The 23628-nt window shown below is 37.7% G+C and overlaps 1 protein-coding gene across 1 annotated transcript in view; it reads right to left on the bottom strand.

Annotated features, from left to right (window-relative positions):
- DPP6 (dipeptidyl peptidase like 6) overlaps positions 1–23628 on the bottom strand; it is a 1272214-nt gene that overhangs the window by 5179 nt on the left and 1243407 nt on the right. Inside the window, exons 20-25 of the mRNA XM_053713807.1 lie at positions 20942–21136; positions 12378–12432; positions 1994–2102; positions 774–832; positions 238–310; positions 29–102 (exon numbers count right to left, since the gene is read on the bottom strand). Coding sequence (XP_053569782.1) covers positions 29–102; positions 238–310; positions 774–832; positions 1994–2102; positions 12378–12432; positions 20942–21136 — 565 coding nt within the window. The remainder of the gene's footprint in view (positions 1–28; positions 103–237; positions 311–773; positions 833–1993; positions 2103–12377; positions 12433–20941; positions 21137–23628) is intronic.

Below are 23628 nucleotides of genomic sequence, written 5' to 3'. Positions count from 1 at the left end.
AAAAAATCATAAATAAAAATAAACGTACCTGTAAGGAATAATTTGCTTTGTGTCTGATTAAATGTGTGATGAGGTCTGCTGTGTGCTGAAAATGGACTTTTTCTGTAAAATAAGATTAGTATCAGTTAAGGCGACAAATTAATTAAAACACATTTTCTAACTGTTCACTATGAAGCATCTGCCTAATAGGTTCTTATCATTATAAAATAGATTAAGGATTAATAAAGCACTACTTACCATCTGCAGTAGCATGGATAATCAAGAATTTCTCTTTATTCAATAAGGGCACTCGATGTGCTAATTTGGCTGACTGTGGAAACACAGATTAAAGGGAATATCTTCAGCAAAGGCATAGAAAATTGACTTTATAGAAATGACTGATAAGCTACATTAAAATTGTATGGCCTCCGTAACTTCAATGAACAAAGGAAATGTATCACAGACAAATTTAATAGCTTTTGACTCTTTTCAGAAATACATTCTTACTGACTAGAAACATTGTTAATTTTAATTTTGAGCATGGAATGTTTCATATATATTTAATATCATATATTTGTGTGTTGTGTACATATATATATATATATATATATATATATATATATATATATATATATATACTAATGAGAATATTCATGTATTTACTACAGATTAAAAAAAATCTGCTGCTATTAAATTTTCCAATAGCGTTACTACAGCATTCATGGTGTATTAACCACTACAATCAAATGATTATATGGTTAGTTATATTAGTAATTAACAATACATATACATACCTCATATGCATTGTTATCAATAGTATGCAATCCCAAATATCTTTCAGAAAAGGCAGAAGCTTAAAAAGAATAAAAACAGTATATTAATCACAACTGTGCTTACTAAACCCCTTTTCATTTTTTATATATATCAGAGGAAAACAGTCTAGAATAGTGGTCGACATCTAGCAATATTTAAAGGGCACCTTACGTTTAAAAAAGGATTTCACTGCATATATATATATATATATATATATATATATAGAGAGAGAGAGAGAGAGAGAGAGAGATAATTTCTTACAAAGATAATCACTTACAGATTTGATCAAATACTTATTTTATTGATATTTCAATGATACCTTTCTCTTTACACAAAACAAACAGAGCCACTGAATAGCAGTAACATAAATATACAAACCTCAACCCCAATTGTGTGCGATTTGTACCCAAATTGTGTCAATTAGACGTGTGCGTGGACCACAAAGTCTCTAATGCCTAGTCCTTTCTCATATGAACTATTTAAATTTAAAAAAAAACACTGCAAGATATCTTGCATGTCTGCAGAGTCAGTAATCAGCTCCTAAGGCCTGAATATAATGTTTCTAAACACTCCAAAGAGTAATATAAAAGTGCTATAATAGCAGAAGTCATACATATTAGGTAGAATTAGTGACAACATAAAGTATATATCTGTGGGCATCCAGGGCTGGGTGAAACAAAAATCCCTTTTGAAACTTTGCCTTTTATGTCCAAACAAACATAATTATTCGCTTAAGTCAAATTTTTGATGCCAATGAGCCACCAATTTTATAATGATATGAAGCTCATGTGTACAAGAAGCAAATCTCCCCTTCTGCAAATGTTGCCAGTAGTATTATTTGTTTTTGACATTTTATTTAGTTTTTGTTTGCCCCCCTTTCCCTGAAAACATTTCTGGGGATGCCTAAGTGTGTATCACTTGGTATCTCAGAGATAAAGAAGGATAAAATAAGATCTGAAACAAAGGCATCCTCATGTAATGTCATAACAGTATGTGATCAAAGAAGTCAAGTGACCATGTCCCCACCACTACCAGTTCAGTTTCATAAGATCTACCTGTTAATATGGCAATATGAAGTCATGTGTTGAATAATGCTCGTAGGTATTAATACAGTGACACATTCAAGCATAAAATACTCTAAAGCTAATAAAAAATGTGAGGCTACATATGTTAGAATAAGTAGAAATAACTTAATACCAACCATATAATTTGAGATCACTTATTGGAGAAAGTGCTGAACCACAAGTAAATAGAGGAGTATCTTCTCCAGTCATGAAAAACAGTAGCGTACTTAAATAGCCTCCATAATCCTGCATAGGGAAAAGTACAAACTATTAAACACATTTCATAATTATTATTATTCAGAATATATGGTGTTGAATGTTAATGGAAATTATACAAAACAGTTTACAAGTTGATCTTGAAATCCAAATTAGAGGTCAACTTTTAATAATTCAATCAATCAATCAATGAATCACTTTATCATCAGATAAAAGGGTTGTTTCTTTCATGTAATTAGCAAGAGTCCATGAGCTAGTGACGTATGGGATATACATTCCTACCAGGAGGGGCAAAGTTTCCCAAACCTTAAAATGCCTATAAATACACCCCTCACCACACCCACAATTCAGTTTTACAAACTTTGCCTCCCATGGAGGTGGTGAAGTAAGTTTGTGCTAGATTCTACATTGATATGCGATTCGCAGCAGGCTGGAGCCCGGTTTTCCTCTCAGAGTGCAGTGAATGTCAGAGGGATGTAAAGAGAGTATTGCCTATTTGAATTCAATGGTCTTCTTCTACGGGATCTATTTCATAGGTTCTCTGTTATCGGTCGTAGAGATTCATCTCTTAACTCCCTTTTCAGATCGACGATATACTCTTATATACCGCTACTGATTCTCGTTTCAGTACTGGTTTGGCTATCTACTATATGTAGATGAGTGTCCTGGGGTAAGTAAGTCTTATTTTTTGTGACACTCTAAGCTATGGTTGGGCACTTTATATGTAAAGTTCTAAATATATGTCTTTAAACTTATATTTGCCATGATTCAGGATAATCAGTATTCCTTCATTCAGACTGTCAGTTTCATTATTTGGGATAATGCATATGAATAAATATTTTTTTCTTACCTTGAAAATTTTTCAATTGACTTTTTTCCCTGCGGGCTGTTAGGCTCGCGGGGGCAGAAAATGCTTCAATTTATTGCGTCTTTCTTGGCGCAAACTTTTTTGGCGCAAAATTTTATCATTTCCGGCGCCGTAGTTGACGCCGGAAGTTTGTTCTGTTACGTCATTTTTTGACGCATGTGTGTTCAGACGTTTTTTTGCGCCAAAAGATGTGGGCGTCGTTTTCAGCGTCAGAGGTTGTTTGGCGCCAATAATGTGGGTGTCATACTTGGCGCCAAAAATGTGGGCGTCATACTTGTTCCACTTTTTCTCACATTATTTTCCCATTCCTGAAACTGTCATTTAAGGAATTTGATAAATTTTGCTTTATATGTTGTTTTTTTCTATTACATATTGCAAGATTTTCCATACCTTATTCCTGGATCAGAACATACTGTGGGATTCCTGTTGACTGAGATCAGTCCTACCAAAGCTAAGTTCATTTATTTTAAATGTTATGAATGTTTATCTTTAGCTATGGTTTGTAATAAGTTATCATGATAAACTTTTACATGCAGAATCCATTAGTATTTATGCTTTATATATTGCTATTCTTTTTACATCTTATGTACAAGATATGCTTAGAAATTTATAAGAATTTTTTTCTGATTCTATTTTAAAGGCTTTGTCTGACATCTCACCTTCTAATAAATTTTTAGGTCTTTTTCAAACTTCTTTTTAAGTTGATGAAGTTTCAAATGACCAACAACATAATAAATTATCCTTCTCTGATGGTGTTTTTTTCTCATTCAGAATTTTTCTTCATCAGATATTGACACTAACAAATCTAATTTTTTATTTTTTAATAGAGTACATTTGTTCTTTGTTCAAAAGGTGTTGATTATTTTGGATATTGAAGTAACTAGTTCTTTGGATTTTAAAGACTAGCTAACATTTAAATTCTGCTTATTTATCTTCTGTGATTTCTTCAGAGATTTTTTCCAGTTCCTGATACTAGGGAATGGAATAGGCTGAGAATTTTCTTTTAGTCCTTCTTTAAGGTTTTTAAATTGTATTCTTTGCCAGCAGTTAGTTTTGAGGAAAGATTCCTCAAGTTAAGGGGGCTATCTCTACTCCTGCTAATATACTATTATTATTATAGCAAATAGTAGTTATTTTTTTCCTTCAGATGGTTGTATCTTATTTAAGGAAAATTATTTTCAGGTACTTTTATTAGTCCTGTAATTTATTTTGCTGATGTTGCAATTGCTTCATCTTTCTGGTTGGATACTTTAAGATCAAGTATCGGATTATGATTTGTTTAGCATTGTTAAAAGGACAAAATCTACTACTCGTTTGAAGTTCAGACTAAGTGCTATTGCATTGTCTTGCTATCTTGCATTTGTTGTTTGCGCAAGTCCAGTGTGTTGACTGGTCCTTTAACTTGATTAACATGCTAATAATTTCATTTGTGTTGTCATTTTATTAATATTTTCGCAAATGAGGTTTACTCTATGTCTTTAGCTATTTTAGCTAGAAGAACTTTGTGATTTTATTCTTGGAATGCTAATTTGATTTCTTAAATCCATATTTCTTTTTTTCCAAGATAATCAATTATTTGGTTCATGATTGGATTCAATTCTTTAACTGTTACTCTAGGCTTCAAGATTGAGTCTAAGACTAAACTTTAAGCTTATATTGGTTTTCTGTTCTTACTAAGGAACGGAATCCTGAATTCTTCCCCAAGTAACATGTTTATAATTGGAAGTTTTTTCTTCATTTAAGCCTTTTTAAAGTTCAAAGTCAGCTCCCCTAATTTGCATGTAGGTGCGGTTCTTATTCCAGCTTGGCTGGTAAGGGGCAGGTTAAGACTTTTTTGAAATTTGTTTGGTTCTATTCGGTCCAAACTTCTTAGACTTTGGGTACAGAATAGGATTCAGAGTAAAACCGTCTGTGAGAAGTCGTTTTTCTCTATCATATTCCAGCTATTCCAGTAAGACTAACACTTTCCTGAAGTGCGTTTCAGACCTATATGTTTTGGGTACTGGTGAAGTGCAGCTGGTCACCCATTGGGGCTCAAGTGCTGCTAAGACCTGGAATTTTCTGGGGTATTTATTCCAGTTTCATTTTAGGAACTGGGTTTTGGGGTTTTATTCAAGATTATTCATTGTTCCAAAGATAAAAAATCTTTTTGAATTGTCATATAAGTGTACCATCTTTTAGAATGGTGTTTATATGGTCTATTCTGCCTTTTTGGTCAGTGATGGCATTATTTGTTTACATTAGATACAATAGATGCATATCTTCATTTTCTATTTTCAGAATATTTTTATTTTCTGAGATTCTCTTTTTTTGACAAGCATTACCAATTGTTGCTTTTCCTTCTGGTCTAGCGACAGCTCTAAGAATCTTTTCAAGGTTCTCAGTGTTCCTTATTTGGACGGTATCATGGTACTGGCTCAGTCTTTTCGTTCTGCGGAATCTCATACGATTCAACTTTGTTGTTTCTTCAAGACATGGTTAGAGGATCTTTTTATCAAAAGCTCCTTGATTCCTCACACAAGGGTCACCTTTTTTTAGGTTTCCAGATAGATGGTGTCTATGTTTTTGTCTCTAACAGACAAGTGACAAGTTTATTAGGTTCCGTTTGTCGGAACCTTCAGTTTCTATTATTTCCTTCAAGTTGCTATATATGCTTGGAAGTTTTAGGTTTCATGGCTGCAGCATTGGATTCGATTCCCTTTGCTCATTTCATAGGAAACCTTTCCAGTTTTTTATGCTGAATAATGGTGCAGGGATTCTAGGATATCACTTTTTATATCGTTGAATCCTAATGTTTATCTATCTTGATTCGGTGGTTAAGATCACCATCATTTAGTTCTACAGGTCTCTTCGGTTCTTTCAACCTGGACCATGATCTCTACAGATGCGAGTCTTTTAGGTTGGGAGGCTGTCTGAGGATCTCTGTCAGCACAAGGGGTTTGGAAATCTCAGGAGGCGAGATTACCATTTGATATTTTGGAACTCCGTGCATTCTCAGAGTTCTTCAGTTGGTTTCTTTTTGAAGAAGAGACGTTTATTATTTTTTCAGACAGACAATGTCACAACTGTGGCGTATGTCAATCATCAGGGTGGGACTCTCAGTCCTTAGGCTGTGAAAGAAGTATCTTGGATACTTGCTTGGGCTAAATCCAGCTCCTGTCTAATTTCTGCGGTCCTTTTCCCAGGTATAGACAATTGGGAAGCGGATTATCTCTGTCAATCAAGCTTTACATCTGGGAGAATGGTCTCTTTACCCAGATGTATTTTTTTCAAATTGTTCAAGATCTGAGGGCTTCCAGAAATAGATTTGATGGCACCTCATCTAAACAAGGAATTTCCCAGGGGTCTATTCAGGCCTGGGGATCCTCAGGCGGAAGTAGTGTACGCATTGACACTTCCTTGGAATTATCAATCTGCCTATATTTTTTCATCTCTGGTTCTTCTTTTTAGAGTGATTTTCAATTATCAGAGAGCAATCTTTGGTGTGGCTGGTGGCTCCAGCATGGCCACTCAGGTTTTGGTACATGGTTCTTGCTCGGATGTCCAGTTGATCTTGGCTACTTCCATTAAGGCCAGACCTTATATCTTAACATTTGTTTTTTTTTCATCAGGAATTCAAATTATTAATTTGATGGTATGAAAATTTAACGCTTAGTATTTAGTCATAGAAGTATCTCTGACTCAGTGTTTAATACTATGTTGCAGGCTCGTAAATCTGTGTCTAGTAGGATTTTTTTATCGAGTTTGGAAGATTTACATCTTATGATGCTCTTTTTATGAATTCTCTTGGCATTATTTTAGAATTCCTAGGTTTTTATAGTTTCTTCATACGGTTTTGTCTGCATGTTCCTTGAAGGACAAATCTCTGCTTTTCCTGTGCTGTTTCACAGTAAGAATTGCTAATTCTTTCTGATATTCATTGTTTTGTTCAGGCTTTGGTTCGTATCAAGCCTGTCATTAAGCCAATTTCTCCTCCTTGGAGTCTTAATTTGGTTCTGAAGGCTTTACAGGCTCTTCTGTTTGAGCATATGCTTTCTTTGGACATTGATTACTTTCATGGAAAGTATTGTTCTTTTTAGACATCTCTTCAGCTAGAACAGTTTTTGAATTATCCGTTCTTTCTTGTGAATCTCCTTTTTCTGATTTTTCATCAGGATAAGGTGGTTTTTGCTGTCCTCATTTCAATTTTTTACCTAAAGTTGTGAATTCTAACAACATTGGTAGAGGAATTATTGTCCCTTCCTTGTGTCCTAATCCTAAGAATTCTTTGGTAAGATTCTTACATTTGGATGTGGTAAGAGTTTTGAAATATTATGTTGAAGCTACTCAGATTTCAGACAGACTTCTAGTCTATTTGTTATCTTTTCTGGCTCTACGAAAGGTCAGAAGGCTTCTGTCATTTCTTCGGCATCTTGGTTAAGGCTTTTGATTCATCTTGCTTATTTGGAGTCGGGTTAATACCTGCCTCAGAGGATTACGGCTCATTCTACTAGGTCAGTTTCTACTTCCTGGACTTTTAAGAATGAAGCTTCTGTTGATCAGATTTGCAAAGCAATAACTTGGTCTTCTTTGCATACTTTTACTAAATTTTACCATTTTGATGCTTTCTCTTCCTCAGAAGCAGTTTTTGGTAGAATAGTACTTCGGGCAGCTGATTCAGTTTGATTCTTCTGCTTATAATTTCAGTTTTTTTCATTGTAAAAATTGAAACTTTTGATTTTGGTAGTGGATTAATTTTTCAGTGGAATTGACTGTCTTTATTTTATCCCTCCCTCTCTAGTGACTCTTGCGTGGAAGTTCCACATCTTGGGTATCTGCTATCCCATACGTCACTAGCTCATGGACTCTTGCTAATTACATGAAAGAAAACATAATTTATGTAAGAACTTACCTGATAAATTAATTTCTTTCATATTAGCAAGAGTCCATGAGGCCCACCCTTTTTGTGGTGGTTATGATTTTTTTGTATAAAGCACAATTATTCCAATTCCTTATTTTTGATGCTTTCGCTCCTTTCTTATCACCCCACTTCTTGGCTATTCGTTAAACTGAATTGTGGGTGTGGTGACGGGTGTATTTATAGGCATTTTAAGGTTTGGGAAACTTTGCCCCTCCTGGTAGGAATGTATATCCCATACGTCACTAGCTCATGGATTCTTGCTAATATGAAAGAAATGAATTTATCAGGTAAGTTCTTACATAAATTATGTTTTATAACGTAATCAAAGAACCACAGTTTAGGATCTTCTTTATACCAATATAATATACTATTATATATATATATATAAATAATAATGAGGAAGGCACTCACCGGATTTAACCAAGGTTTTTTTTTTTAAATCCTTTACCGTATTAGTGACATTTCGGAGTGTTACCCCCGTTTTCAAACTGACATCAATACCCCACATACATCAGAGACTTAAATACCCACTCACCTCTATCACCAAAGTTAATATTATCTTTGTGGCTTATTTTGGTATTAGTTTTAGTGATTTTTGCTCCTTTTATTTCTGTACTGTTTTTTGTTTTGTTTTGTTTTCTGGTGGTATGCTTATTGATCTGTACTTATTTTGCTTTGTATGTTGTAAGGCTGATTGCCCGCAGAAGACATAGAAAAAGATGTTCATGTCTGGTACGTGTTACAGCCGATATTAGTAGAGCAGGCTCCGTAAGGCTTGACCGTACTTTACATGGTATGATTATGATACGTAGTATTTGCAGCTCAATCCTAAAAGACTATATATATCTGTAATTGGTATATTGCCTATTTAGTTGCGAATGTGTTGATACAGTAACTTTGTTTTTAATTCTGTTTGTATAAGCTGCACATGGCTACGATACGGCCGCCACCTGATGACGTGTGCTCCGTTTTGTGCTCCTTTTGTAGTGCACTTTGGTGATAGAGGTGAGTAGGTATTTAAGTCTCTGATGTATGTGGGGTATTGATGTCAGTTTGAAAACGGGGTAACACTCTGAAACGTCACGGTTAAACGGTAAATGATTAAAAAATCCCTTGGTTAAATCCGGTGAGTGCCTTCCTCATTATTCTTTCTTTGGATACCTTTGTTGTGCACCCCGGTACTAAATGGTAACCGTGAGTGCTAGGCCATACATGATATATATATATATAAAACAATTTTATTTTGAGTGCCAACATGAGAGTGTACTAAGCTGCTGATTGGTAAGAATGTTTATGTGCTAGCTTGACAGGCTCAGATGCTAGCATCAGGTATATGCCAATCTTGGCATGAAAAAAGGCTAAAGCAGTCTTTTTTAACATTGTGCACATGCATACTATTGAATGCTAGGTCCACCTACTAAGATTTTATATACCTTATATTGTTTTGTAATCAGATTGTAATAGCAAGCCCGCATCAAGCATACTATGACTGCAATGGAAATGCAACCCCGAGGAACCTTTACTATGATGATCTGGCCTTGCATGAATGTTAAGGCGTTCCTTCAGCATGTTTAAAGCTTTCTTGTGGCGCCAGGGGTATATTTTGGCCTATGCAAACAAGGCACTTGCCTAGGGCAACAGATTGGAAGGGGGCAGCACTTTTTGAGTCTCAGTAGGGAGCGGCAGGCAAGTTAACTAGTGCTGGGCATCTGTATTTTATTTATATATATATATATATATATATATACACACACACACACATATACTTACAGTACACATAAGTATTTCTACTCCTCACATGCATACTGTGTACACATGCTAATTCAACCCCCTGGGTGTATACAAGTGTTTAGCAATCCCTGGTGAACATCTAACTTGAAAAAAAGGCCTAAAACCTAAAAGGGAAGCACAAAATTTTAAGAGCCTAGGGCAGCACAAAATCTAAATACCCCATTGTATGGCGCTGTTTGGTTTGAGAGATACTCATGCTCTGTTCTTGCCACGAAATAGCTGATGAAGTTCTTTTTGAAGTATTTTAAAATGTATATATAAAAAAAGACAATATTAAAAAAGAAAAACGTTAATAATCTAATGACAAAAAAAATGATCTCACTATAAAGATCAAAAGTTTACTTTTTAATTTATATGATGCCCGTCATTTTTTTTTCTAAACTAGACTGAGCAATGCGTTGTTTCTGAATCTCAAAAGCATTGGCTAGTTACCTGTTAAAAAGACGTGAAATATTTTGAGATTGTAATAATTATGCGTAGTAAAAAAAGGGCTTTATACATTCCTTTTTTATTTTGTCACAATTTATTTTCTGTAATTTATCTTGAAAATTGTGGGCTTTGCAATTCCCCATGCTTATATAAATTAAGGGCTGCCACCATGTTGAAACTTAGCTTTCCCTTATCTAATTTTAATCTTCTAATGACAATTAGGGATTGTTACTTTGTCAAAAAATGGCTGTTTGGAACATAACAAAATAGTTACTTTAACATTGGTGTATTGTGCACAGCCCTTGTCTGTTCCGGATTGTCCTTATCTGAAGAGATTAGATAAACTTTGGTTTCAGCATGGTGGTACCCATTACTTTATAGAAAGTGAAGTACTTTATTGAAACTAAAACTTAACTTTTATTTCTTCAATATTTAAACAGCTAATCCTATTTAAAATGCATTTACATATTTTTCATATGCTAATCTTTGCTTTGAATTGATCTATATATCTAGCATTTATTTACTGTTTAATGTAACTTTAGCTGAGGTCTGTTGGAAGCTACGGAATATTTAATCAGTTTAATGGTCCTTAGCTAGAGTTTTAATGTTTTTTACTATATGAGAAGCTACTGTAAGTAAACTAGCTCACTTCATCTCTAGTCAATGATTAATTAGGTCTAACTTCGTACTCATCCAAATGTAAAAGAAAAGAACAACTATGAATGTATAATAAGCAAAAAACATCTGTAGAGAAAAATGAAAGGTGAATATTATTACAAACTGAATTCCATTAAACATCATATGACTCTAAGAACTAAAAAGTAATCAAAAGAAGAGGTAGCCAATTATGATTAGGCAAATTAAGCTATTTATATTATGTTTGAATTAATTTCATAAAACACTCAGATTGTTCATTAATCAATTTCATACAGTAATAATGTTAATGTAATGCCGACAGAATGTTTGTACTACTCTAACAGTGTTATAAAAACAGTGTAATTAAGTGCTTCAAGTGTGACTAATTTATGCGTAAGCAATATTTAGGCCTCGTGTACCGCTTATTTCTGTATAAATTGTTAAAGACTCTTTACCGCCAGGATTCATTGATGGTGCAGTGTTTCCCATCTCCGAAGACTGAAAGATCAGTTGTGCAAAATTAAACACAAAAAAACAGTTTCTATGCTGAAAGTGCGTCATTGAACAACATGGGTGACATTTACTTCGCATCTAATGGGCAGCAAACCCTATATGTCCCAGATGTATCATTACACACTTGCTTGAGTGTATAATTCTGCCCCCTTTTGTTGTGGGGCTGTCAATCAACCCAAGCGAGTGTGTTTGGGGTTATTTGTCTACACCAACTCAGAGATGGCATAGGGTAGTGTTTCTCAACCGCGGCCTCAAGTAACCCTAAAAGGCCAGATTTTCATTATAGCCGAACTAGATCACAGGTGAAATAATCAGCTGATGGGTGAGAGCAGGTTAGTAACCATGGTTACTGATCAGCTGATTATTTCACCTGTGGTCTAGTTCAGCTATAATGAAAAACTGGCCTGTTGGGGGTACTTAAAGACCGCAGTTGTAAAACACTGGCAGAGATTGTATGAAGCAGCAGGCTGGTGACAGTTGCTTTTTACATTGTGGGAAGCAGCTCACATGGGAAGTCTTGTTCTGCAACGGCTCAAAAGCAGCTTACGCTCAAGCCCCATTAGTGGATGATCTCTATTGTGAAAGCTCACACTTTAAGCCTTAGTGTGCTATTTCCAATGAGAATAGGAAGAGACAGTTTATATAAGAGAGATCTCTTATGAGACCAGTGTGAACCAGGCATGTTGCTTTATTGTCAGAAAAGGCTGAGAGAATATTCCTCATCATCATCATTTAGCTATTTAAAATACAGAAATAAACATGAACATAACAGTTTCCTATACACTCTGCAGTAGGAATAACAAGTTATTAGAAACACATTAAGAGGAAAACAAATTTTACTTTGCTGTGTCCCTTTAACTGAGAATAACAGCAGAATGGATAGAAACCTACACAAGGAATCTGTGTTGATATAATGTTACCCCAATAAATGCTGCTATTATACCTCAGTGCCCCCTACAACATTACAGCAATGGTACCTTTGCCACGTGTACAACTAGATACCAATATACAGTTTAATTTATATTTTTAAGACTATGGTTGTTTAAAATATCCAACCTTTAAGGATTGGTAGGTACTGTATTTAGTTGTCCTTTGAGTTCTTTTATTCTGAAAGTGTTGACTCATTCAGAAGTATTTTATCACAAGAAAACAAAAGTCTATCACTTACCTGCCCAAATACTCCAACTCTCTGTTTGTCTATGTATTGCTCTTTTAACATTGCACTGGAATATATAAAATTGAATCAGAATTAGACAAATGAATTATAGAAAAGGATGCTTTTTTTAACACTCTCCTATGGCTGCAATAGGTTTTAAAAATCTCTTTACAATTTTTATTTGCATTTATTTGCATTATTTGTTAAAGATGCAACATTTCTACAATGCATAAAAAAATGTTCAATTATTTTAAGTGAAACATTATTGCAATATACATTATTTTTTTTATTTTTCTTACTTTTGCTGTAAAATACATCTAAAACTTGTACTTGTTCTAGTTTCTGTCATGAGATAATTTATTATCTTTTGTTTACCCCCTCCTAATTCATTATCTGTAGTCATTTGTTTTTTGTTTTAAGGGGGATTATCAGTTTTGCAGCAACAATCATAATTGGAAAAATCATTCTATATAACAGCAGTGGGCATACTAGGCAGTTTAGGTGTGAATATATATATAGCTATTATATGGAGATTAGAAATAAATATATGTCTGTTTTTTAAGTAGCTGCTAAATAAATTATTACTAAGTAACTAACCTAAATCAGTGCTAAACCACCTAAAAGGGTAATTAAACACTTTAAGATGGTAATATAAAATTCTAAACGGTATATATATATAAAAAACTCTGCAATATAATTTTATCATTTATTTTGGCCCCTTTTCCTGTAGCTTTACAGTTCCTTTTAGAAATGGAAGTGCAGAACACTGTTATATTCCACACAGCCATTGGCTGCCCACTCTAGTGACCTATTTATAAATGTCCCTATTTGCAGAGAAGGTAACCTAAATTAAAACATGGTAGCTCCCATTGTTTTATAGACACTAAATATTTGCACTTATTTTGTTAATATTTAAACAGCTAATGAAACTTTAAAAAATACATCTCTGCATGTTATTCTCAGACTAATCTTTCCTTGGAATGCTTCATTCTATCTGGCATTTATTTAGTGTTTAATATCCCTTTAAGGGAAGCGAAGAGGGCAAGCTACCCCAGCCTCTTTCTTTAACAGAGTTCATGCTGTATCTGCAAATTAGTTTGTGATTGGTTAGCAAGGATTCTTTTGTTCTGGGAGATAGGGAATGAGTGAAAAGAAAAAGCATAAAATAATATGCTCATTTCACAAAATAAAACTGCATTATTAATTGCAAAATTATTTTCAGATATAACTGTGTATGACCATGCAGGTTACATATTGTGTTATATGTCCCTTTAAGGAAAAGTCTTTGGATTACTTTAAAAGAACATAAAAGTGCAAAAAGAAAATACTCTGTATTAGAACATTTTATTATTGAACTGTTACTTGAACATAGCTATGGGGTTGATTCCAAACTTTGCACATTTTTTATATTGTAAAAACACCAATGGTCTTTTTTTTCTCAAAGTGATCACAATCTTACCAAGTCAAACAAAGCCAAGACTGATATCTGTGAGATTTGTTCTCCACTTTCCCACAACAGCACACTGAGCTCCCTAAAAATGGATGCTGTTTCTGATAACTGTTAAACAATCTGAATGTCATCTGTATACTTGGCATATCTGATTAATATTCTAATAGTATTATTTTAATTTTTTGAACTAATTTAGACAACCTTGTTGTAACGTATGCTTCTATTACTTTTGTACTTGGAGAGGACTGCAGGCCAGCCTCCACCCCACCGACTATGGACCCTGGAACTTGAGGGGATTCTATGATTTGGGAGGCGGTGCCCAGTGTACATTTGGAGTACTTTTACCCTGGATTCAGGTTTACCCCATTTTCATGAATTCCAGAGAACTGGAGGGCCCTGAAACAGAGTTTTGGTTCCTGTGTTTTGTTGTAGTATAAGATGACAGCCCAATCCAGCAACCCCCCTAGACTCAGAGACTCAGAATGTTTGAGCTGATTGCAACCTTCTGCTCTAATGCTGGGACCTCCTGCTGTTATGTGTCTGCATATCTAGTCTAGGTGTAAAGTGTCTTTCTGTTATTGTGTGAGTCATCCATTGTCCTTTTGTAAGTCAGGATGTGATTAGAGTTTTGTTTAACTAACCATTGTCTGATGTTTGTCTCATTGTATAGTATTTGTTTCTATTGATTATGTGGTGACTACCCACCTTTGTTGGAAATGTTTAAAAGCTGGGTTTTCTGTGCAATAAAGCAGTTCCTATTTTGACCCTCAAGCATTCAGTCTTGGCTAATGTTCTTGGGGGTAGCTATAAAAACTTGCAGCGGCTGTTATTCTAATAGAGGCAGGTATCCAGTGGAGGTTCATGGGTTGGCGTTTAGTGGGAGGAAGCTGACTTTAGTGGGTATACCCAGTCTGGTGTACCGAGACCCGCTACAATTGGTGGCAGTGATGGGATCTGCTTCCTCCTTACGGTGGTTCTAAACCACCAGTGGGACATTGATGGAAATGGAGGCTGAATTCCAGTGGAGATTGCAGGTAGCTCTGGCCCAGTTCGATGGCCCTGTCTTGGCAGAGGGCAAACTGGCCTGGAAGGATATGGTTCAACGGAAACTCTGGTACGAGGCTCTACAGTTCGAACAGGCCTACCAGGGGAAGTCACTTCCTACTCCAGAGCAGCAATACTGGCTCCAGATGGAGCTACAAATGCCATTCCTGGGAAAGCAGCCTCGGGAGGAATGGATGGCTGAATTGGACGGGTTGGTCCAGACAGAGACGGAGGTGGACGAAGGGTGCCGGGCACTGCGGTGGTATGCGACACAGGTGTGTCCGGAGATGGAGACAGGTGATCCTACAGAGGGCTATGACTACGGCGGCCCTGGATTGCTATTTGAAAGTCTCACACAGGACCCCCACTGCGGGAGTATGGCAGAGTGGCATCAGGAGGACATACTGGAACACCGAGAGCTGAGGCTGAACCTTACAGAAGTACCTGGGCTGAGGGACGATCTTGATTACCTAGCTGCCCGCGAATGGGAGCTAGAAAAGGAATATAAAAGGCTGTTAGATCTTGTTTAGCAGCATGCCTCAGAGCCTGCAGAGGAATATGGTGCAGCGGTCAGGGATTTATTGGACTTTTCCAATAAAAGTGGCAACCGGAAATGAGCTACCATGAGTTGCTAGACCACAATCAACAGCCTGCCCTGAGCTTATGGTCTTGGACAAGGGAGCCACACTAGCAGAAGCACTGGCAACAGGGCAGAGCGCCAATGGCCTCTGCCCAGCACCTGTGATATCTCTGGAGTCCCAGGGAGAGGAGGTAGTCGACTTCTCTACACAGCCACAGGCTCCAGAGATTGATAATTTAATAGACTTTAACTCTGAGGAGGGACAGACCGGTGAGCCTCTAGCAGAAGAGATGGCAACAGGGCAGAGCACCGCTGGCCTCTGCCCAGCACCTGCAGCAGCTCCGGGAAGCCAGGGAGAGGAGGTAGCCAACCTCTCTCCACAGCAGCAGAGCCAGTTCCAGGGAGAAGAGGTAGCTGACCTATATCCCCAGTGGCAGAGCAGTTTCCAGGGAGAGGAGGTAGCTGACCTCTTTCCCCAGCAACAGAGCGGTTTCCAGGGAGAGGAGGTAGCCGACCTCTCTCCACAGTGGCAGAGCCAGTTCCAGGGAGAGGAGGTAGCCAACCTCTCTCCCCAGCGGCAGAATCAGTTCCAGGGAGAGGAGGTAGCCAGCCTCTCTCCCCAGCAACAAAGCAGGGCCCAGGGAGAGGAGGTAGCCCACCTCTCTCCCCAGCAGCAGGGCCAGTTCCAGGGAGAGGAGGTAGCTGACCTCTCTCCCCAGCGGCAGAGCCAGTTCCAGGAAGAGGAGGTAGCTTATCTATCTCCCCAGCGACAGAGCGGTTTCCAGGGAGAGGAGGTAGCTGACCTCTTTCCCCAGCAACAGAGCGGTTTCCAGGGAGAGGAGGTAGCCAACCTCTCTCCACAGTGGCAGAGCCAGTTCCAGGGAGAGAAGGTAGCCAACCTCTCTCCCCAGCGGCAGAATCAGTTCCAGGGAGAGGAGGTAGCCAGCCTCTCTCTCCCCAGCAACAAAGCAGGGCCCAGGGAGAGGAGGTAGCCCACCTCTCTCCCCAGCAGCAGGGCCAGTTCCAGGGAGAGGAGGTAGCTGACCTCTCTCCCCAGCGGCAGAGCCAGTTCCAGGAAGAGGAGGTAGCTGACCTATCTCCCCAGCGACAGAGCGGTTTCCAGGGAGAGGAGGTAACCGACCTCTCTCCACAGTGGCAGAGCCAGTTCCAGGAAGAGGAGGTAGCTGATCTATCTTCCCAGCAGCAGAGCGGTTTCCAGAGAGAGGAGGTATCTGACCTCTTTCCCCAGCAACAGAGTGGTTTCCAGGGAGAGGAGGTAGCTGACCTTTTTCCCCAGCAACAGAGTGGTTTCCAGGGAGAGGAGGTAACCGACCTCTCTCCACAGTGGCAGAGCCAGTTCCAGGAAGAGGAGGTAGCTGATCTATCTCCCCAGCAGCAGAGCGGTTTCCAGAGAGAGGAGGTAGCTAACCTCTTTCCCCAGCAACAGAGTGGTTTCCAGGGAGAGGAGGTAGCTGACCTTTTTCCCCAGCAACAGAGTGGTTTCCAGGGAGAGGAGGTAACCGACCTCTCTCCACAGTGGCAGAGCCAGTTCCAGGAAGAGGAGGTAGCTGATCTATCTCCCTAGCAGCAGAGCGGTTTCCAGGGAGATGAGGTAGCTGATCTCTTTCCCCAGCAACATAGTGGTTTCCAGGGAGAGGAGGTATCCGACCTCTCTCCACAGCGGCAGAGCCAGTTCCAGGGAGAGGAGGTAGCCAACCTCTCTCCCCAGCAGGAGAACCAGTTCCAGGGAGAAGAGATAGCCAGCCTATCTCCCCAGCAATAAAGCAGGTCCCAGGGAGAGGAGGTAGGTGACCTCCCTCCCCAGCAGCTTAGCGTGTTCCAGGAGGAGGTCAGAATTTTCACTCCATCCGACTAACACAGATCCAAACCAGTGGGAGGTCTGGTACCTGGATAGTCTACCCCGGGGGGGGGGGGGGGGAAATGTAACGGATGCTTCCGTTACTTTTGTACTTGGAGAGGACTGCAGGCCAGCCTCCTCCTCACCGACTATGGACCCTGGAACTTGAGGGGATTCTATGATTTGGGAGGCGGGTGCCCAGTGTACATTTGGAGTACTTTTTCCCTGGAATCAGGTTTACCTCATTTCCATGAATTCCCAGAGACTCTGAGAACTGGAGGGCCCTGAAACAGAGTTTTGGTTCCTGTGTTTTGTTGTAGAATAAGATGACAGCCCAATCCAGCATTGCCTGCTCCAACCCCCGCCCCCAGACTCAGAGACTCAGAATGTTTGAGCTGATTGCAACCTCCTGCTCTAATGCTGGGACCTCCTGCTGTTATGTGTCTGCATTTCTAGTCTAGCTGTAAAGTGTCTTTCTGTTATTGTGTAAGTCATCCATTGTCCTTTTTTCTAAGTCAGGATGTGATTAGAGTTTTGCTTAACTAACCATTGTCTGATGTTTGTCTCATTGTATAATATTTGTTTCTATTGATTATGTGGTGACTACCCCCCTTTGTTGGAAATGTATAAAAAGTGTGTTTTCTGTGCAATAAAGCAGTTCCTATTTTGACCCTCAAGCAGTTAGTCTTGGCTAATGTTCTTGGGGGTAGCTATAACAACTTGCAGCGGCCATTATTCTAATAACGGCAGGTATCCAGTAGATGTTCATGGGTTGGCGTTTGGTGGGAGGAAGCTGACTTTAGCGTGTATACCCAGTCTGGGGTACCAAGACCCGCTACACTTGTTTTTTATTTTGGCAAGATTTTCTTCTATAGTTAAGAAGAATACTGTGGGAAATTAATCACAATTTATTTATCTCCTTAATCCATTTGGGCATAAATCTATGTCATGCGGTACATAGCCCATTGTACCGCATAACGTAGATCCACATCCGACATCTTGGAAGCCCTACCAGTCTCGGTTGTCAAGTGACAACTGAGAGCTGCTGTTCCTGGGCTTCTAGCATCTGCCTTCATATGGTTCCGAAGCTTAATCAGTGATCCGTTACCATATGAAGGCAGATTAACAGATCATTAGAGACAGTGACACAGTTTGTGTCACTGTCTGTAATGATTTCCTTTGTTGCCGGCTGGAGGTGTGGGCAGCACAGAAGCAGAGGTGGGAGGGAGTGGGTTGGGCTCCACACTACAAAAAAGTATTTTAAAGGGAGAGATGTAGGGATGGGGTGCTGCACTACAGAAACAGTGAAAAGGGTGGGAGCACCCTAGATAGTAATTGCAGGGAGGTGGGGGATCACTACACTACAGAAAATAATAATAAAATAAACAAATAATATATATATTTTTTTTTAAAAAGTCAGATAAAATAGGTATTGGCAGACACCTGCCAGTACTAAATATGGCTGTCACTATTTGGAGGGTTATAGAGCTGTGTGAGGAGTGGGATCAGGTAGGTGAGAGGGTTGAAGAGTTATCGATACACTTAAGAAAAAATAATGGCCTGTCAGTAGCTAAGATGGTGGGGATGATGGTAACTTGTGGGGGGAGCTGTTTGGGAGGGAGGTGCGAGATAGGACAATAACACAAATTATATTACTATAACCCTTAGCTGCTGGAAATTTCAGACGTATTATGCGTAGCTGCATTTGCGGCCTTTTAATTACTGAAAAACAATGGCAAAGCCATGATTATATGCTATTTCCAAACAAAGGGGATCCCAGAAAAGCTTTCACAATTATTTGTGTCATGATTGCACAAGTGGTATGTAAATAGCTTTAGTGAGAAACCCAAAGTTTGTGAAAAATGTAGTGATTTTTTTTTATATGATTGTATTTGGCTGGGAAATGGAGGCATGAAATATACCAAAATGGTCCTTGATCAATACCTTTGGTTGTCCACTTAAAAATATGTATAGTTTTGATAGGTAAAACAACAAAAAAACAAAGGCTCTATCTCTGTTTAAATGGAGTTATAGCAAAAATGTTAAAAATTTTCCAGTGTTTGGCAAGGTTTTTCCGAAATTCACAGTAGCTAAGGGGTTAATCTATAATGGGGATTTAACAGTTTTTATACAATAAATCAGGAAAACACGATGAGTTTGAAAATATTAATTTAGTGATGAACTAATAAAAACGGAAAAGCACATTTCAGTTTTAAAAAGAAGCATTTTGGCAATACATCTCAACACCTGTGTGTCCCGTGCACCCACATTCAGGCACAGCTCCTGTTAACAAAGCCGTAGGGGACAAGGCGGCTAATTGCCCCATCGCTGCCAGCTCTATGCAGTGCATGCATGAATGTGAGAGCACAGGGCAAACAGATGCATCCTTTATATGCCCCCGTGCATTGTAAAAAGACATGACTGAAAAATAAATATTGTCTCTTTTTTTATAATAAAAGTATATTTGTTAATTTCAGTGTAATGCAAAAATAGCTATATTTAATTTAGTAGTAATATGCAGATATATTCCAGAAATGATGACAGACAGTGGCAGAATGTATATCTTAATATGACTATATAAGCTGTAATTTAGACTATAATCAATCTGACTGGTTTACACTAAAGATGTTTTTTTTTCCATTTATTTTTTTGTGTTCTTCCCATCTATCTAGTTGCAGTAATGCTACGTCAATCAGTTCAAATGTATTATATATCAATCTCAACTGTTAACTCCACACTTTTTTAGCTTGTGTTTCACTTTGTGTTCAAGGCTAATCTCATAGCTAGCACCTTTGGATGACCTTGGCCGCTTTCTTCTAAGAGTGAGCACCTTTGCATGAACGCTTTGATTTTGTAAGAATTAGAGTAACTGTCTGTTTCCATGGATTTCTAAGGAACAGTTTTTAACTGTATGGTGACCAACCAGTGCTGATTTTTTGTTGTTGTATTACTTTAAGAGGCTCTTGGCTCATTGTATTTGGTGTATGGTTTGGGTTTATTATTATTTAATATTAACCATTAGTATTAAACCAGTCACATTACATATAAAATATAAACCCTCTAAGATTAACCAATAAAAATAACAATATAAACAGGCATTTTACCTTTCATAGGGGAGTTTTTAGAGATTTTCAGGCAAGAGAAAATTTTATGGCCACCACAAAATAAAGTATGATGGCAAATGTATTCAGTATTGACTGCTAAACTGGCTTGCATACATTTATTTTTTGTTTTCACTTAATCATTAATATCAGCCAACGTCATTTGAAATAAACAATGTTTGGGTAAAACAGTTTAATAGAACCTTTTTTTTTCCAATCATGATGAAATTTGTTTTCAAAGGAAGTCAAGGCTTTTGAGATAGGAAAGTCCAAAATCTTGAAAAGGCTGTGCAAGTTATTAGTCAAGTGAATGCATTATGAGACAGCTGGAAACCAAATGATCCCTGTGTATTCTAATGGTTGGAATGGATTCAACCCCCACCCCCCATCAAATGCCACGTAAAACACCACACAGCTTTTAATTTTCTTGCTTTACAGGTGTAGCCATCTAAATATATATTGTCTTATTATAAATGATTTAATAAAATGTAAATTTACATTATGGAAATATGTAAGAATTCCTTAAAAAAAATCTAATGTTACCTGAGTGCTTCCACTTGGTCTTTCTTTTCCAGGACTCCCAGTTGCCTAGTCACTTCATGTAAAAGCTTTGTCCCCTTGAAACCACTTCCACGTCCATCAAATTTTACCACTATGGCACTAAAGGAGCTGACCAGCACCGTTATCCAATTAATTTCAAACTTTTCAGTCACACTCTGGCTGCCGGGAGTGCCATCTCTAATAGAATGAGATTAAAATAAATTATCATACAAAAGTATATAGTTTGGTTGTACCTACCTGGTACCATATATACTAAAAGGGACACTAACCCCAAATTTTTTCTTTAATGATTCAGATAGAGCATGCAATTTTAAGCAACTTTCTAATTTACTCCTATTATCAATTTTTCTTTGTTCTTTGCTATCTTTATTTAAAAAGCAGGAATGGAAAGCTTAAAGGGATACTGTACCCAAAAATTTTCGTTCGTGATTCAGATTGAGCATGAAATTTTAAGCAACTTTCTAATTTACTCCTATTATCAAATTTTCTTCATTCTCTTGATATCTTTATTTGAAATGCAAGAATGTAAGTTTAGATGCCGGCCCATTTTTGGTGAACAACCTGGGTTGCTGATTGGTGGATAAATTCATCCACCAATAATAAAGTGCTGTCCAGAGTACTGAAACCAAAAAAAGCTTAGATGCCTTCTTTTTCAAATAATGATAGCAAGAGAACAAAGAAAAATTGATAATAGGAGTAAAATAGAAAGTTGCTTAAAATTGTATGCTCTTTCTGAATTACAAAAGAAAAAATTTGGGTTCAGTGTCCCTTTAAGCCCATTTTTTTGGTTATTGGTTTGCTAAATGTAGTCACCAATAAGCAAGCGCTATCCAGGGTACTGAACCTAAAACGGGGTGATTCCTAAGCTTTAAAGTCTTTCTTTTTAAATAAAGATAGCAATAGAATGAAGAAAAATTGATAGTAGCAGTAAATTAGAACGTTGCTTAAAATTGCATGCTGTATCGGAATCATTAAAGAAAAAAAATTGGGTTTAGTATCTCTTTAAAGGGACAGTCTACTTGATTTTTTTTTTTATTGTTTAAAAAGATTGACACCTCCTTTGCTACCTATTCCCCAGCTAGGTAGGCCTCAAGAAGAGCAATGCAGTACTGGGAGCTAGCTGATGATTGGTGGGTACACACATTTGCCTTTTGCCATTGGCTCGCCAGATGTGTTCAGATAGCTCCCATACTACACTGCTGCTCTGGAACTGTTTTTAGCTAAGTGCAGGGGCTACACGCATAGTTATATGCAAAAAGTAATACAATAATAAAATGCTCTTACACATAAGACAAATCTATTTGAACTTATGTTCTGTTAATCACTTCCTACCATATCATTACCAACTGTCCCTTTTTTCCCATGACAGTCCTGTTTTTTGGCTTCCTGTTCCTGTCTATTAAAGGGACAGTCTACACCAGGGCTGGCCAACTCCAGTCCTAAAGCACCACCAACAGTCCTGGTTTTAATTTTCTCCAGGCAAAAAAAACCCCCACACAGCACAAATTCTGATGCTTTATTTTACTGCAGAAAGAATGGTAAAACAAGGACTGTTGGTGGTGCTTTAGGACTGGAGTTGGCCAGCTCTGGTTTACACCATACTACAGCTTGCCTATAACAATTTGTTGTCCCCATGTAACCCCCGTGCATCTGGTGCCACATACTGCTGGTTGAACATTATAAGTATGTTTTTAAAAATATTACATTACTCGACTAGTTGTAAATGGCCATTGTCCAGTCTCTTTGTTTTGCTGCTGCCAATGACCATCAACTCCCTTGCAAGCTCTATAACAGGGTCACTTGCAGCTGCGCATGTGTCAAGTGTTACCGCAAATATAGTCCCCTTGACAAAGTAAAGGGGTTATTTGTCTCGGAGTCGTAATAAGTGTGTGATTACAGTTATATTCACAACAGATAAATTAATCTTCCATGAAAATATATAGAACAAAAGCTTCTAAAACATACACAAGTATATATTTATATATAGTTTTCTTATAAGAATGTTATTACTTTGCTCACAGTACATAGATGACTTTTTGTGACAACATTGTTAAATAACTATTAAATGCAGTAGAACTGCATAATCAACAAATGCAAAATAAAAAGACAATGCAATAACACAGTCTAAATTTCAAATTTAATTTAATAGTATTTTTTAATAGTAACTATTTAATAGTAATTTAATTAATAGTAGATTATTTTCTGTCAAATGTTAAAGTTAGTCCCATTTTTGTCTCCCCTAGTACCATGTGACAGCCACCAGCCAAACACAAAGAAAGATATGTATATACTGTACAGTTTTGCACATGCTCAGTAGGAACTTGCATCTTAGGAAGTATGCATATTATTATAATTTGTTTTGTAGAACCCCTAAAAGATTCCACAGCACTAATAAAAAGATTTTGCACATTTTGATAATGGAAGTAAATTGTAATTTATTTATTTTTTAAATTGCACAATCTATCTAAATCACATAAGTTTAATGTTCACTTTGGGGTTCCTGTACATCACCTGACACAAGTGTTTTCTTACAGCAAGGGTTGTAAGAGAGTGAGACAGCAGTGAGACTCTGCTATTTCTGCATTCCTCGCTGCCTTACGCATGCAGAAATAGTGCGCTCTCAACGCTGTTGACGAGACCTGCGCTATTACATTTCTAAAGCACATAGT

Source organism: Bombina bombina, chromosome 5 (genome assembly GCF_027579735.1).
Source record: "Bombina bombina isolate aBomBom1 chromosome 5, aBomBom1.pri, whole genome shotgun sequence".
NCBI lineage: Eukaryota > Metazoa > Chordata > Amphibia > Anura > Bombinatoridae > Bombina > Bombina bombina.
The sequence above is the reverse complement of the archived record's forward strand: the minus strand, read 5'-3'. Positions and strand labels throughout refer to the sequence as shown.